The sequence below is a fragment of the Coturnix japonica genome, chromosome 7 (assembly GCF_001577835.2).
Source record: "Coturnix japonica isolate 7356 chromosome 7, Coturnix japonica 2.1, whole genome shotgun sequence".
Lineage (NCBI taxonomy): Eukaryota > Metazoa > Chordata > Aves > Galliformes > Phasianidae > Coturnix > Coturnix japonica.
This window is the reverse complement of record NC_029522.1, coordinates 11,941,134-11,958,481: the sequence shown is the minus strand read 5'-3', so window position 1 is coordinate 11,958,481 and position 17,348 is coordinate 11,941,134. Positions and strand designations below refer to the sequence as shown.

The 17,348-nt window shown below is 40.8% G+C and overlaps 1 protein-coding gene across 18 annotated transcripts in view; it reads left to right on the top strand.

Moving 5' to 3' along the window:
* The window catches only part of ABI2 (abl interactor 2), a 50,220-nt gene extending 34,460 nt beyond the window's left edge, over positions 1–15,760 (top strand). For 2 of the 18 annotated variants that reach the window (XM_015868318.2, XM_015868311.2), the window contains 8 exons: positions 5,045–5,142; positions 5,896–6,042; positions 6,507–6,631; positions 7,577–7,756; positions 8,409–8,567; positions 11,702–11,788; positions 12,108–12,281; positions 13,161–15,760. In XM_015868318.2, the coding sequence (XP_015723804.1) occupies positions 5,045–5,142; positions 5,896–6,042; positions 6,507–6,631; positions 7,577–7,756; positions 8,409–8,567; positions 11,702–11,788; positions 12,108–12,281; positions 13,161–13,336 (1,146 nt within the window). In that variant the 3' untranslated portion in view covers positions 13,337–15,760. The remainder of the gene's footprint in view (positions 1–5,044; positions 5,143–5,895; positions 6,043–6,506; positions 6,632–7,576; positions 7,757–8,408; positions 8,568–11,701; positions 11,789–12,107; positions 12,282–13,160) is intronic. The other 16 variants (XM_032446014.1, XM_015868317.2, XM_032446007.1 and 13 more) reach the window with 11 other exon arrangements.
* The last annotated feature ends 1,588 nt before the right edge of the window (positions 15,761–17,348 follow it).

Here is a 17,348-nt window from a genome sequence, read left to right as displayed (position 1 = left end):
CTGAACATGCCTAGGTGATGCTTTTAGAAAAGGAATGGACCAACGGTCAGTTTCCTTTGTTGCTTTCTGCAGTTGTGGTTATGAACCAGTAATGACCATCCTGAAAAGAGTAATCATAGATTACGCATGAACTGCCATGTCTGTGTATTGTTTGTAGAGGTGGAAAAATCTCTTCTGCTTTTCAGATTTTTAAAAATTATTTTTATGAGTTTAGAATGAAAATGGCATTATTTGTTATAACACCAGCTGAGATGTTTATCCATTTTATTGGAGTGAACCTGATAGTAAGTTCTATTTGGCAGTTAAAATATGTCAGTCATCTCTTCATTGCCAAAACCATGGATATGAATTTTCCTTCACTTGAGAAATTTCTTAGTAAATTCTTGTATTGCATTTATTTTTCATAGCTGCAAAGAAACCTTAGTCTTGGCTGAGAGTTCCAGCATTAAACTGACTGACGAGGCAAACTGTGCTTCTGTCTGCATAGCTTACTTTTAAATTGGACATTTTTAAGAAAACTACAGCTACAAGTCAGAAGAGTATCCGTTCCATCTCTTGTCAGCAGATCAATGTAGAACAGCATTGTTGAAGACTTTTTATACTTACTGGACTCGATTCTTCAATTACTTTATGTCAGTGAACGCAGTATAAGCAGGTGAACTCTCTTGCTGAAGCTTTTACTAGTGGTCGTTAGCTAAGACAAGGTTGAAATACAGACTTTCCTACAGCTTAATTAGATTTCCAGATTAACTACTCAAGTAGCTGGGCCTAAACTGGCAAGGAGTTTACTCTGAGGGAGCAGATGACAGGCAAAAAAAAATAAAATAGTCCTCTCTGGTGCTTTCACAAGATGAAGTGAGGCGTGGGAAGTATTTGTTCAGCATTAGGTGGTTTTTGCTCAGGAAGGCTGGATAGCTTCTCGGAGCTTCTGAATGTGATCTGTGGAACATCACTACAGCGACACTTTGTTAGATTTGCCAAATCTTCTGCTGACCTGAAAGATCCAGAAAATTTGGTTTGACAATAAAGCACCCCTTAGAAATTTTGGGGCAGGGTCCAACTTTGTGTTTAATTCTTCCTGAGTTTTAGAATATACGCTCTTCAGTCTTTTTGAGGGAAATAGCTTGATCTTGGTAATGAATCTAACAACGAGATGCTTGGCTGAAAAGTGAATGTGTTCTGGATTTGTAGTGAAGTTTTTTTAAATCTCTGCAGACAAAAAGTTAAGTGCCTTAAAGCTCTGTAAGTAAATGATATGTTGGTTCAAATACTTGGAACAGGTCTGTCTGACCAGCTATATATCTCTGCGCTTCTTGTTCAGGCAGTAGTGCCTTTTTTGGAACAGAATGGTCTGTATCAGTCCCTTCGGACCTTTTTTTCTTTAAAGTTTGTTTTACTGCTGTTACTGTGGAGCTGAGTCTCAGGGCATCCTCCAGGGTGTGTTATTAGTAAGGATCTGCTTGGTTTAGGTTGTTCATGCGGTTTCTTCCTCAGCAAAGCATCACATTCTAGCTCCAGCACTGCCAGAGATACAGTTCTGGTCCTTAGACCTTCTTGGCCTGCTGCATGCTATTGCATGGGGGTTTTTTGTTTTTGTTCTGTTTTGCTTTAAAATGCTTCTGTAAGGTACCCAGTCAAAGAAATGCTTATCTGAGAGTACTTGTGTCCTCTCCTTAGAATTATTTGGAGTCCTTCCATGTAATTTCAATGGGTGATGTTTTCTGCTTTTTTGCCTCTATGGAAAAAGGCAAAATGTCAGAAAAAAACCTCCATCCATTCTGTGTAGACTATGTGCAGTGCTGCTCTGAGTTCTCAGGGTTGTCTTTCATCTTCTACCACAATCAGCTGTTGTTTTTTTTTCCCTACGCTTTGTGCCCAGGTCCTTATTGCCTCTCTAGATCTTTTCTTGTTTTTAGCACAAAAATGAGCTGCTTTGTGAGTTTGGTTGCAGGCTCTGTTTTGCCATGCAGCTTCCTAAAAGAATTTGCAAGCCCTTAGATACAAACCAACCACAGATCTGTGGAGACCTGCAGTTACACAAACCACCAACAGGCAGATGCGTTCCTTTGTTTTTCCCCTCCAGTTAAACCAGTGCAGCTGGATACATAAAGCTATGTGGAACCATTGGAAATGCCATCAGAACAGCTTTAGTTCTGTCTAGAAAGCTCCAGCTTACTTGGAAATTCCAACTGATTTTGACTGGAAAACTGACTTTTGATAATTGGCAGCAACTGTAAATGAGACCATGAGTTCTCGTGCTTGCTTTGGATTGTAGAATCATATATGAGGGGTGCTTGAGGATGAGGATTTTTTTCAAACTATATTTGCAGCCATATATAACCATATATGCAAAATGTGAAAGGTAGTAACAACAGAGTAAAGATTTGTAAGGCTCAGGGGGTTATAAATAGCTTTATTAATTATTTTTCTTTTTGCCTCAGACAAAAAGGGGAAAAGTTGGAAATCTTACAGTGTTTGTGTCTCAGCAGAAGTTATCCCTAGTACAGTTCTAAATTTCATTCTTTTTATTTTCTCAAGGTAGCCTTTTAGTGTCTTGCATAATAGCATTTCCAGAGAAAGGGGATTTTAATCAGATGGAGTTGTCTAACTCTCAGTAGCTAGTCTTCAAGTAATCAGTCCTGGCAGATTTGAAGACAGTCCTGTGAACTTTGTTTTCTCAGCTTTTCAGTTTCAATGGTGAAAAGTCATTTCAAAGAGCCTGAAACTGAGCTTGCTGTCAGTGCATTTCCCCATCTTTCAGCGTAGTCTTGCTGAAGAACAGTGTCTTTGTGCCTGAAATTCCCTGTCTAACAAAGAGTCTCTTTTTCTTCAGCCATGTTTTCTGAAGCTTTCTTCCTTTCCTGTGCCAGGGATATCTTTGTTAGTAGTAATAACAAAAGCAACTGTCAGTAACTGGAATTGTACATCCATCAGACAAGTATTGCTGCTGCCGACTGTTGGCTGTGCAGTGTCTCTTTGGTCTCTTTCCCATTTCACTGTAGCACAGTGGAAGACTAACATTTCACTTTTTTTTCTTGTATGTGAGTAATATTCTTGAAATTAGTGTTACATATGTGGGATGTTCTGTTAACTGTAAAGAGATAGCTGGTGCTGGCATCATGTAGGGTGAAGCCAGAGAGTGACCAGCTGAAACACCTGCAGGGACTGCTGGGATGCACATGAGTTGGGCTGCTGGCTGTCATCTAAAGACACCCACAAGCCAAATTCTGTTGTGCATAACAGGATCTTTGAAAAAACTGTAATGAATGATGTTGCATGACTGTTTTTTTTTTTTCGTTGTTGTTGTTTTGTTTTGTTCTTGGACATCTCAAATAGGTGAGTGAAACAGCTGTCTGTAGCGAAAGAGAAAATACAAGGGCTGCTGCAACTTTAAAAAAAAATAAAAAAAATTTTAAAAATTGTGCTATCTATTAATATTCCGTGTATAGAATAAAATATTCTTCATTTTACACTTTCCATCTTCCCTTCAAGTAATTGTAGTTCAGTGCTTACCTCATCCCTCACTTGAATTAACTTTAGAATTCTTGTTGCTTAGAGTTGGCTTAAAGGACTTTATGATGTTGTTTAAAGTACTTTTTTTCTTAAATTGACATTGGAAAGCACTTTTGCACAACTAAGACCAAATGTTTGGTTTTGTATCTGACATACAAAACAAAAGAAGTCACCAAGCTTGCAGTGCTTGGTTTTCTTTTCCTCCCAGGAAATTTAAATTGTGATAGCAGTGGGGCTCTCTAGAGTTAGAAAATCAAATTTAAGTGTTAAAATACTGAATGTGTTGCTCTTTATGCTGTCTCAGTATTTATAAGTTTAAGCAAGTGAGCATTGCTAGTAGTTTAAGTGCATTGTTATGGACAAATTATGAAGGAATAATTTGCTTTTTAATAAGATTTACAAATATTCAGAATGTGTCAATCACTGTTTTTGTTGTTTTGTTTTGTTTTTTAATTGGTCATTAGACAGGATTTACATTTTGGAAACTGGAAAAACTGTGAAATTAAACACAACAGGAGCAGAAGAAAAAGACACAAGCGTACTTACTTGAATTTGCTGAAAGTGTCTGTATCCAAGCAGTAGTCTGAGCATTTGTAGATCAAAAATCTGTTTAACAGAGACTTTTAAGAAGGCCTTACAGATTCCTGTAAGGGTGAATGCACTGAAAGAATTGTGCTTGGCTGACAGCATGCAGGTAAACAAAATGCCCACTGATGGTATTTGTTTATGATACCTGGATTGAGCAGTCAGCCAGGAATGCAGATTATTTATTTTTCTAGAGGTTATAGTATATTATTTTATATAGAAGTTTCTTTGTTAGTAATTAAACCTGAAAAGGGGTGACCACAGTCATGTCACACTACTGCTAATAATTTTTCTCCCCATACATTTATTTATCAGTTTGTAGAGATTAATTTGCTACAGATCCGATGGGGGAAAAATGCATATCTGTATTTTCTCTATATAGCTTTCTTTATAATTTTAAGCGTGTATTAATAATATTTATAATAAATAGTATATTAAATAAGATAGTACTGTGAAAATGTTAAAACATTAATGAAACACATTTGGAGATTATGTTGTCTTTTGTGCATTTTCTATTAAGTATATTAAATTGTGTCCTATTAGATAAGCTTTAGTAGTTTCAAAGAGTACTCAAAAATATTTTTGGAAATGTACCACCAAATAGGCTAACATGAACTAACTGCCTTTCTTCTGAAGGGTTGTCTGGGAGGTTTAAGCAAGTCAGATACAGTGCCTGTATTGTCACTGATTTAATGTTTGTGATAGCCAGCCTAAAGGCAAATTCACTCTTGGTATGTATCATTTTTGAAAACTATGTGTAATAAAGAGTCCTTTGAGCACAACTCTTGACTTTTAGCAGAGTGGAAGTTACATACAGAATGCATGGCCTCTCAGTTGATCTTTCGTTTGTTTAAACCTTCCCTTACTTGGATTTAATTGCTGAAGGCATCTCTCCCCCTGGATGCTGAGCTTAGAGAAGGCCATTTCTCTCCTCGTTCTCATGCAGGTCAGCACACAGAATATGAAGATGGGTGGGTTGCCACGTACAACACCACCCACTCAGAAGCCACCAAGTCCACCAATGTCAGGAAAAGGAACTATTGGGTAAGTGCAGTTGCCAAGCATACGAATGGCTTAGGTGAACAGGAACAAAAGATGAGTGTGGTGTGGTGTGTTCTGTTTGCCTGGTTTTGCTTTAACCATCCACAAAGGACCACAGATGATAACATCAGCATCTTCTTATAGCGATCACATTGCTGATTCCATACTGTTGAATGTATTTCTGCCAGAAGATAATGGGCATCATCAGCCTTTCCCAACAGCAACCTTTTCGTGTCATTGCAAAACACATCTACATGCTTTAAAGAAGAATAATCAGCTGTGTGGCCTTGACAGGTGGTGCTAAACAGATGGAAAATTAGTACATGACAATGTTGATTTGTGCTGTGTAAGAAATGTAATTCCTTTTAAGACTGTGAACTTGGATTGGACTCAACTTTTACAGGCAGAGTCCTTAGGAGACTTGCTGTAAGTAGGAGCAATGCTGCTTGCTAATAAGTGATTACGTTGTGTATGTACAGACTACAGTGCTTTACCTTTAAAATAAGATACAGATTACTTTTAAAACAAGAATGGAACGTGAAGCTGAGTTTATGAGCAGGAAAACATTGAAAATAGAAATACATAAAGAACATTCTTAAATGTTTTTGTCATCCTCCAAAGTAGATATTGAAAACTTACAGAGTAACATTTTTAACTCTTGATACTGATTAGTATGTAGCTAACTTCTTAAAGAACAAAAAATGGCTCTGTCAGTATAATCTAATTTGCTTCTTTAATATGCTTGTTCTTGTGTAGGCGTCACTCTCCGTACCGTACGTTGGAACCAGTACGTCCTCCAGTGGTCCCAAATGACTACGTGCCCAGCCCCACGCGCAACATGGCTCCCTCACAGCAGAGCCCTGTTAGAACAGCATCTGTGAACCAGAGGAATCGCACATACAGGTATTCAGCATAGTCCGGGACAGAGCATGGCTAGTGTTACGTCAGTGTATGGGTAAAAATGCTTCAATTTGAAATCCATTTTCACCTTGACAATGGAGCTTTTACTAATTCATGATATTGACTGGCAATGCCATTTGGCAAGGCAAAAATGTGCTCTAATTAAACTGGAGTAGTGAGTTGTGTTAACATTGTTCACTTAATTCTGTGGTTACCTTGATTTTTAATATTACAATGTAGTGATAGCACTTCTGTGCAAGCTCTCTAGGACTAGGTGAAAAAGCTTCTGCTGTAGTCAAAATGAAGAGGACTTCTTGGAAAAGTTAGATTTCTATAGCTTTATATCATTGTTTCTTTTTTCTTGTTTCCTGTTACAACTCTGAAATAGCAAATTGCTTTCTGAGGCATTTGTGTTTCAGCATGCAGAGCAGCACATTCATTTCTTGGGTTACTTTGGTTTCTTACAGCAGCAGTGGGAGTAGTGGAGGAAGCCACCCAAGTAGTCGGAGCAGTAGTCGCGAGAACAGTGGAAGTGGCAGTGTCGGTGTTCCTATTGCTGTTCCCACGCCATCTCCTCCCAGTGTCTATCCAGGTAAATGGAAACTTGCTGTTCCTCTTCCTGTTTCAGCATTACCTTTAAAATTTGCAGACTTGAGGAGGAAGTCCCATGAGGAACCTCAGAATTCATTTTCCAGAAGCATGCAGTCATTGAAAATTGCTTGCTATTGGTAGCGTTAATTTGAATAGAGTAATATTTTTTTTGAGAGTGTCTGAGGTACTGCAGAGTTCATTTTATGCGTTACTTGATTTACAAATGTTTTTTGCCTGGCTGCCTGCATGAAACCAGATAGAACACAGTATCTTTTTTGGTGGGCAGGGAGAAATTTATCCCTTTTAAGCAAATTGATGCATTTTCATTGACTGTTCATGCAGATCTATAGCAGCTTGCTTTTAGACAGTTGGATTAAAAGAGAGGCAGGCAGAGAGTAAATCCTTAAATACACAGTGCAAGCCTAGCTGAGTTGTCATAAAAAAGTGCTCGTTTACTGTAACTACACCTGTCTTCCCAGAAATAGGAAGTGATGTTAGTGCTCCTTGTTCAGCACTTTCGGTGAAAAAGAGCATATAGTTTTGGCTTGCAGTGTGATCTGAAATACATGATGTTTTTGAACCAAAGGAGCACTTTTGTCTTTCTTCTTCTGTATATTTGTACAAAAACTCAATGCAGCTATGCTACAGATTACAGCCTAAATAACAAAGATTAAAGACATCTTTCAAAAGTAATGGCTCTCACTGGAAGGTTCTAGGTTGTTACCTTCAGACCTGGAAAGAAGCAGCAGGTTTGCTTGACCCTCATGAAACTGTCTACGTAAGAATGAGTCTTTCTTTAGTAGCTTCATTTTTCCCTCATCTCCTTGTGCATTCTAAAATACTATGCATCTAGTAAGTAGCTAACACTGAATAGTCAAAGGCTTTCAATAATCCTTGCTAACATATCTCCCTATTAACGCCACCTCTTCCTCCTCTCTTCACCTAGCCCCCGCTGGCTCATCTGGCACTTCTCCCCTTCCTTCTACCTCTGCTCCTGCCCCCACCCCTCCTGCTCCAGCCCCTTCCTCCTCTACCCCAGATGCTGCTGCTGCTGCAGGAGCCCAGCCCCTTGCTGATGGCTTCACCTCTCCAACTCCCCCTGCTGTTTCTTCCACGGCCTCTACAGGTGAGTGTCTGCTCCCTTGTGTGGGCAGATGGGCCCAGATGTGATCACGGTCTGAGGCTTTACAGAGCAAATTTTCAAGGAGTTGCTTCAATTGGTAACTCCTGAAAAACAGGTCTTTGAGTATGATTTCATTTATCCCATCCATTCAAGTGGTTTATAACGTTCTCTTCTCCCCAGATGATTCTCTGTATATTTCAGGAGCAGCAACAAGATATTTAGCATTGTGTTTTTCTGTGAATAAGAGCAAACAGTTTGTACATGTTGTGTTGCTTGACAGCTGGAGTGCAAAGTGATATTTTTTGCAGGTTTATAAATGAGAACTTCTTATAAATTCAGTTATTATAATAAGTTTCATAAAATGGATAAATGAAAGTGATTTTCTTTCACTTTATGGCATATGTACCTTTGCATTTTCTTTTTTGTATGTGTGATTAGTGATGATTACAGGCAGTTGGAGGAGTTTGGTTTTTTTTGTATTGCTGTTGAGACACGCAGTGCTCTGACAGTCCGGTAGCTGAGCTGACTGCTTATAGGATGTGGATTGTCTGTAAAAGAACAGAGATGTTTCCTAGCCTTTGAATTCTGAGTGGAGCTAAAAAAAAATAACAGGCATAATCCTTCCCTTGGTAACACATTTCTTTTTCTAACCCAGGCCACCCAGTTCAGTTCTACAGCATGAACAGGCCTGCGTCTCGACATACGCCACCAACAATAGGAGGATCCCTGCCATATCGGCGTCCTCCTTCAATCACGTCACAGACGAGCCTTCAGAACCAGATAAATGGAGGACCTTTTTATAACCAGAACCCAGGTAAGAAAGGTTATCTGCTGTGATGAATGCAACGCAGGGTTGAATTGACTGACTTTCAGATCTCTGAAATCCTACATTTTGTCTCCAGCTCTTGCAGCCAGTCTGAGGTAACTTCCTGTACGTTGCTGGTAGCCGTGCTGAAGTGGAGGTGTGAGCACAGAGCATGCAGCTGTCATTATGGCACACAGCTCAGGACAATTTGGCTCTTGTTGTCAGATAGATTACTTTTGATCTCCCAGGATTTGCAGGATCTGTTGGACACCCTTCAGTCCTTTACTACACTATGTGTATAATGTAGCTGCTTTGGTGTGGAATAAGTATTTGGTTTTGCAGCAAAACACTGATTCTTCATTAATCAGTCTGTGTGCTTGTGTGCTTTTTCCTTGTGATTAACCACCAGTTCAGTAAATTGTTCTTCCTATATAGCGGTAAGTGTTAGAGATTTTAGACATCAGTGGTGTTTGGTACAGAGTGCAGGGGAGCTATGTCCCTTGTGAAGTTCCATATGTGATGTTATTCTAATGGATGACCTGTGCTCAAAAGCAGGTTGAGATTTTAACAAGCAGTGTTGTCGTGTATGTTGGGGAATTCAGCAGCTGTTCATCTCTGCTGTCCTCCCTGAGCTTCTGAGGAGAAGTGAAAGTATTGATGTGACACTAAGGGACGACTTTTCTTACAAAGCTACAATGCTTTGTAAGAAAATGCAAGGGATGCAAGGGACACAGTGAAAGTTCCTTGTCAGCAAAGTCAAGTCTGAAAGTTGATTTGAAACACTGTAGTGCTACTGTGTGGGTACTTTTGTTGATCATCTGTTTGGCTTTGTTGTTTTACATGAAGCATTGAATTAGGAATTAGGTTAATTGCTGCAGTTTGAGTTTAAGGGATCTGGTCAGGTCCAAATATTACTGCTTGTGAGTCAGACTGTGAAGAGATGCACGTGATTAACTTGAGAAAGAAGCAGGTGGTTCTGCTGGGGACAGAGAGGGTACAGGAGTTTGTATGAGTGAATTGCAGCTCTGTTGCGTGAAATACATGGTATTTGTTAGGCACGTTATACGCATGTTGAATTTTGAAGGGGAATAAATAGGAAGGAAGGGAAAACAGCTATAAAGGAAACATTTCAACATTGCTTTTTGCAGTATAGAGAATTTTCACTGCATCCAGACACATATGCAATTTTAGACAGCATATATAATGCCATTGCAGGTAATAATAAAGTTACCAAATAGACTTTATTTAAATTGTGTAAATGAAGGTCAGTCTGAGGACTCAAAAGGAAGGTAATGATTATGGTTAAGATAAAACAAAGAATGATGTCAGCTAGTGTTAACATCACCATTTTGATTAAACTCTGTGATCCAAGCACAACAAAGGGGTTTTTGTTGTGTTTGCCTAGAGTGCTTGTCTAGAGTGATTTGTCTTTCTACCTGGAAGGCCTTGTTATCTCCTTCAAGGACTTACATGCAGTACACAACATGCACAGAAGGGACCCGGGAGACCAAAGGTAGTCTCATATGGTACACAGGAAGCGTATGATTTCAAGTGATTTTGAATAAGGGAAACATTTTGAAACTAAGTATTTTTATAGTATATGTAATTAAAAAGGTGGTGACTTCATAGCTGGACAGGAACACTGCATTCCTGAATGCTGTTGCATTTCAATAGTGCTTCAAATTCAAGTTCCCTTTTCCTCTTTGGGAAATGCAAGACCAGGTCTTTTCCCAGAAGTTGTGGTTACTCCTGAAGAAATGTATTCTCTCCAAGGTCACCTCACTCAAATCAAAGAAGCTGTAATTAGAAATGTATATTAAGGTTTCCCAAGAAATACCAGTTAAGTGGTGAGGTAATGGAGCCTGCTTTATATGGAGGTATGTGGATACTCTTAACAAAGCAATGGTTACTCCATTTTGGTTTCTGTGTTTATTTTGTTTTGTTTGTGATGTGTGGTAGAAAAAAGAAGGTGAATGTGATTGGCAGAAGAAATTCAAAGTGCTTGTGAAAATAATTGCTAAAATGAGCAAACACTGTATTTTGAGATGTGAATTTAAAGTAACTTGGGCTTTTTTTTTTCCCCCATTTGCTGTGATGAGGGGTATTAATTCTGAAAAATGCTCAGTCACGCACTGTAGCTCTGGGATTAGACTGAAATTTAATTAGCTCACATCAGTAAGGTAAATAAACGTACTGGTACATGAAGTGTAGATTTATTTTTCTCCCCGCTATTCTCTTGGACATGATTAAATGTCTGCGTATGCCACGCTACCAAGAAATGACATGGTTGTGCTTTTCCTGAGGTGTGCTTTCTGGAAAATATTCCAAGAACTTTCTTGAAAAAAAGAATTGTCTTGCATTATCCTTACATGGTGAGACTCCAGTTTTGTTAACTAGAATTAACTAGTTTTTTGTACTTAGAGAATAAGCTCACTTATCTAATCAAGTGGATTTGCACATCTTGCACAAAAACAGCTTTTTCCGTTAGCAGCAAGCCTGCTGCTCAGAGTTCAGTGGTTTGCAGAATAAGGCAGAAAGGTAAAGCAGCACATTGGACTAGACTCTGCTGCTCTGCAACAGCAAAGTGTGCTTTGTTCTACCAGTGAGGCTCCTGGCTGTCCAGTCCAAGGTATCTTTCTGTTTCACTTAAGATTGCCTCATTTAATTAATTTTCTGTTTTATTTTTTTGCCCGTGTTTTGGAGAAAATTAGCTACATCTATTTTCAGGAATAAGGGTTTGTGGATGTTTTAACAGAAAAGACATTCAATTTATAAATACTAGATTGATGGAAGATTGTGGGGGGAGAAACTTCTTGATATATTTGTTAGATGGGCCTGTTTGTGAAGTCTGGTTCTGCTGTAAAGAACTTGAGGGAATCTTTTAGTGAGATTGAGCTTCTGCTTCAGCAGAATCTTGATCTTAGGAAAAGAGATGGGTCGGAAATGTTAAAAATGTAGAAATCTCCTTGAAATAAGGACTGGGAATATGCTTAAACACCCTGAGCCATTGTTCTGTGAATGTCATCCTTTTTATCTCGGCTTCCTGGCAGTGTGCTACATTGTCTGAGTGGCGATGATGTCTACTTTCCTGTTTGCTGCTTTGTGTTTCTAACCGAATGCCTCTTTTTTAATTTCTGTGGCAGCATCCCTTGCTCCTCCTCCCCCCTCCATCCTACAGGTAACTCCGCAGTTACCACTAATGGGATTTGTGGCCAGAGTTCAAGAAAACAGTAAGTGTGTCGCTTCCTTGTGCCATGAATTCAGTACTGCATGTGGCTTTTGTTTTGAGTGGATGAGAGATGTGTCTGCGTGCAGCCAGAATTCTTCACTGTCTGCGGATTTGTCAGTTCCAAAGAAGCAGGGGGGGAGGAAATAACGTCATTGGTTTCACTGGAGGAACTTCCTTCACTGAACTTTATTGTCTCTAGTGTATTTTTCACTGCTCCTTATGTGGGTGCTGTAGCCACTAGCCTGGATGTGAAGCATTTCTTTAACCTGCAGACACGGTGGTAGGGGCCATTTCCTGGCTACAGGGCTGCTCCATTGCAGTTTCAGATACTCCTCCCCCGCCCCCACCTGTGGATGAGCCAGTGTTTGACGAGTCCCCACCTCCACCCCCACCTCCAGAGGACTATGAGGAGGAAGAGGCAGCAGTGGTGGAATACAGCGACCCGTACGCAGAGGAGGACCCTCCCTGGGCACCGCGCACCTACTTGGAAAAAGGTGGGTTTAAAGTTTCAAGGAATAGCGTGATTCTTTTTCTAATTGCCATTTGTGTGCATGGCTCTTCAAACTGCCTCTGACAGATGCACAAAACTGGCTCCCCTCTTCCTAAGGGGCAGGCATGTGACTCTTGAAGCTAAGACAATGGGTGTGCTCTTTGCACCCTTACAGGGGGAGTGAGTGTGACTCACACACTTGCCTCTTAGAATCGGGCCGTGCCTTAGAGGTGTGCATGGACCCCTGGTATAAGGCCTGGAAAGTGCACCCAGAATCATAGAAATGTGTTGATATGCAGCCCCTTATAATGGTCTCATTACAAGGGGCTCTGTAAGCAGGGCGTCTTCAAGGCACAAGAGTCCTTCCTTTTAGTGCTGTATGTACACGATACATCTCTTGGCTATATTGTGCATCTTTTTTAGTTGTTGTTGTTGTTGGTATGTGTGTAAATAGATATGCTTTATGTTTATTTGTAAATGTTGTTTTTCTCTATAAGGTTTCTGAACAACTACACAGGTGTAACTGGGAAGTTTGCTGGAAGTTTGCTGTATGTGATGTACAGATGTTATCTGTGCAATGGTACTGATGTTCTATGTTTGGTATTTGCCAGTGTTTTATTGCATATTTTTGACTTTCTGAAGAAGCTTTTATCTGTTCCTGTATGAAAAAGATGTTGATACAGTAGGCATACTTTCTATTTTAGAGAGGTGCTGCACTGTTTTCTATTTCATAAGTTGTTTTCACTTTCACTGCTATTATGTACCATTGGAATGCCATCTAGGTAAGGGAACTGCACTTGAGCATTGTGTAGATCTAAATGTGGAGGTGTCTGAGGTGTGTGCTTGTACTTCTTCTAATAGCCCATCCTCTGTTCTCTTCTAGTGGTAGCCATCTATGACTACACAAAGGACAAAGAAGATGAGCTCTCATTTCAGGAAGGTGCCATCATTTATGTCATCAAGAAGAATGATGATGGTTGGTACGAAGGGGTCATGAATGGAGTGACGGGGCTCTTCCCAGGGAACTATGTGGAGTCCATCATGCATTACTCAGAGTGAAGACTAGAGGACAGAGCGCTGCATCTCCTGCTGCAGGAGCTGTCAGGGCTTCCTCATCTCCACCAGCCTCTGGGGCTCCATCCAAAATAGCAGAATGAAGGATAATTGTAACAACCACTCTTTTTTTTTTCTTTTTTTTTTTTTTCTTTTTTTTCCCCACCCCCCTCTCCTCATTATAGAACAGTAGTGTTTTGAGTTGTTTGAACAAATGGCTTTTCCAGCTGCCAGCAGAGGCTATCGTGAGCAATCTGATGCTGAAGTAAGCTGACCCATTCAGATCTAACAAACTCATTGAGTAGCTGATATTTCCTTCACTCCCATTCTGACTTCTTGACAGGCTCTGGGATCTCTCTCAGGAATCCTGTGCACCCTGGAGGCACTATGTTTGGCAGCAGTGCCTGGCACTGGGGATGTCCTGGATGCTTGTGGTGAAGGTTTGCTGGCTGGTGGATGTCTCTCCTGTTTCTACACTACACTCCTGTGCAGCTGGAAGAATGCTTGTGTGTTAGCAAACACAGGGATTTGTATGCAAAGCTGTTCGTGTATCTGACTTCTTTACAGTTGGTTGCATCTTTAGCAAAAATACTTCTACAGCTGCTTTGCTTGTGTAGGCTGACACAGGCATGCAGAGCTGGCGTTGGTTCACTCACCCTTTAGTTTAGACAATTATGATGTCTGCAGCCCAGAGGACCCTTGCCCCCATTTTCTCATCTTTGAATGCAACAGGTTTGGTTTTGGTTGTGCGCTGATGTAAATGTGCTGCTCCTCACCGAGCTACCTGCTGCGGGTGCTGCTGGGTTGACTGGAACTCACAGATGCCATTGACAGTGAAAGTGAAGTTTACAGGTCCTCCTGGGGTCTGAGGATAAACTCTAGCGGCTGTGATCTAAGGTTCAGATCTACTCACACCTGCTTGCACTAGAGAAACATACCCCCAACTTTAGTCTTATGCACAATATAATCTTCAAAATCCAATCAGGTATTGTAAATTGGCTTTTTTGTACTTGATGACTAGATTTGCATATGTACTGTGAGAGCCCTGTGCGGAGGCAGGACAAATGGCAATTGTCGTCTTCATGTCTGTTGCCAAAATCTCTTCAGTGGAAGTAAAAAGGGCTGTTGTTGTGTACTGGTTTCCCATGGAAATCCAAGCAGTAACTAGAAGTAGTCCTAGCTCTTCTCCTGGTCCTCTCCATTGCTGATTATGAAGAAATAGGTATTTTAACTGTACTTGTGGATCCAGGGTGGAGTAATAACAAGTGAAGGCTCTGGATTGATAGTTTGCTTCTTAAGCCTCAGTTAAAAATGCTGGTCAGTGATTCTATCAATGTAAAATGATGGCTATGCTAGTCTGCCCTCAGGAAGGACTAAATACTGCCTTTGGTTGAATATAATGCATTAGCGGGACAAACCGCATAAACCTCCTGTTATAGTCCTGCTGCTCCACAGATGGAGCTGACCTCTGTATTGCCAGAGCATCTTGGGTCAGGGACAGTCCTAGACAATGTCTGACTTCCATCTGACCAGGTTCCAGCCAGTACTAACTGTCAAAGGCAAGGTAATGCTACAGCCTTCTGAAACCTATGCGTAAAACAGAGCAGTACAGAGAGTGCTGCCAGCACTGAGTTTGTGATGATACTGGCAGTGGGGCTGGGTACTTGACACAAGCCTCCTGCCCCTCCTTGGCAAGCAGTGCAGTGCTGGGTTGGAGGCACATGCTTGGTACAGACTTGCTCAGGGAGAAGCCTTTTCTTCCTCAAGGGGGAAGAAAAAAGAAACAAACAGTGAGGTGTGTTTGTAGGAGGTGGGTGAATTTGATTGTCTGCTGTGAGCTCACAAATTGCATTAATTCCTGTGACAGTGAGTAAGGAACTATGTTGATGGAAGCCTACAAGAAGTTCAGCTTTAAAGGAACTGTGTAAACACAGAAGTTACTTTCTCCCCTGCTCGGTCCACAGCTGTATAGCCAAAACACTATTCTTTTCTTTCTGGAAGTCAACGACATTACTGTTTGGAATAAATGTTTGTTAGCCAGAAGAGATAGATACTTTTCTAATTTCCTTTGCAAATGCTTCTGTCTTGCAGCAAGACCAGCAGAAGCAGCCATGTTCAGTTCCTTCAGCCAATTGTTTCTCTAGGAGCACACCTATAAACCCCGGTTGTGCTGTAGCTGGAATGTCTGTTTCCAGTGTCACAGGACATTCTTACACTTTTTGCACAGGTCAGTGGTTCTTGCAGCCTGGCTAGAGACTGGGGTGATTGCACCACAGCAGTACTACACAGTATTCCCCTAAGCACCAAAGAATTGTGTTTTCCAGGACTGTCAAAGCTTCCCTGGCTTCTTCTGTCCTGGGTGTGTTTTTGGTGATGACAGCACACAGTGCTCAAATGTACTGAGTTATGACATCTTAATGGGTTACTAAATGACAGCTAATACTCTCTCCTTGTGCACCCACATTCCAGCTGGGAGGCGATTAAATAGTGAAATATATCTTTAACTCAGTCTGTGAAGAGCATGCACTCAAAAACTTCTGACTGACAGGTGGTGACTATGTGTACTTAAATTGTGTGTGATACGTGCAGCTGGTTGAGCACCCTGTGAGAGTGTCTGTTGAGAGCTGCCAGAGCAGAGTGGTGTGAACTCCAGAAAGTGCTGCATAATTGTTGGAGCTCAGGACAGAAGATGAGGCTGCAAAACCTTGAAGGTGAAATGTGGGAAGCTCCCTGGAAGGCTGGCTTGGAGAGGTTAGTTTGGTCTCTGTTGATAGCGTTTAGTTTTTTGTCCTCTAAGAGCTGCTGTGGATGGAATTTCTGGGTCACCTCCTGCTGGTTTTATGCTTTATTATGCAGTACTAATGCAAACAAAAGAGTTTTATGCATACTTTTTATTTTGTACAGATCTTAATTCTGTGGTTTGTTTGGGGATGATGTGATGTTATGTTCATAGACCAGGCCAAGGTAAACAGGCTTTTTGTATTAATGTTGCATACACTGCATGCTATCAAAGTCAGTGAGGGTTGCGTTTTTAATTTTGTCCCTTCTGCATCTTCTCCATAGAAACCTTCCTTCCCCACTTCATTTACATTTCCTTCTAAAAGGGGGTTTAGGGAAGTGGGGAAATAAAACAACACCCTCATAGATGCTTCTCTTCACTGAGTTCTACCACAACTGGAGATGTTCAGCATCAGCTGTCAGTCAGAGCAGTGGGTATACATGTGGGAGAGCTGGGGGAAGGAGACACTCCAGAATAGCCCATAGAGTGCTACATGGCCAAAAGAAGCATTTCTCCCTTTTTGAGAGCTGCAGTGCCCACAGCCAGCTGCTTTCATTGTGCATAGACAGGCAGGAATATAGATGCAGATTTTGCTTTGGTTTGCTGTAACAGAGATGTTCTTCCTTGCTCTCAGCCCTCTTGGGACAAATCTATTAACTAGAGCTGCCCCTCTGACATGTGCCTGCGTTAAAGGATGTCACAGACTGTCCCCAGATAGTGCTGAAGCAGGCTATTTTGATGTCTGTATTCAGCATCAAGGTTGCTAAGGTTGTACATATCTCACCCATTGATTTTTATTTTCTTGTCCTTGATTTGATCATCTTTGTTTCTTTTTTCTTTGTTGCTACAGAGTACTTATTTAAATAAGAGAATTTAATTCTGCAATGGCCCACTGAAGTCAATTTAAGTCCTATGCAGTTTTCTGTAAATAAGTAGGAAAAAAAAAATACTCCTTTTTCCCTTCTGCCAGTTGAAATGGCACTTTTGGTTCCTTCACTGTGGAAAGAAAATAATTGTAACCCAGAGCAAGACTGCGCCACTCTGACTATTTGCTACTTGGTTGCCTAAGAGCACAGAACAAAGACGTGAGAAACACACCACCACTCACGCCTTCAACTCACAACAGTAAATCTTAAAAATGCATTGTTAAAATTCGTCCTCTCTCCCATTACTGCCTGAAGCCAAAGCGATTCAGATACCTTGAATGTCTCCCTGATGTGTCATTTGTTCCCTGGTGCC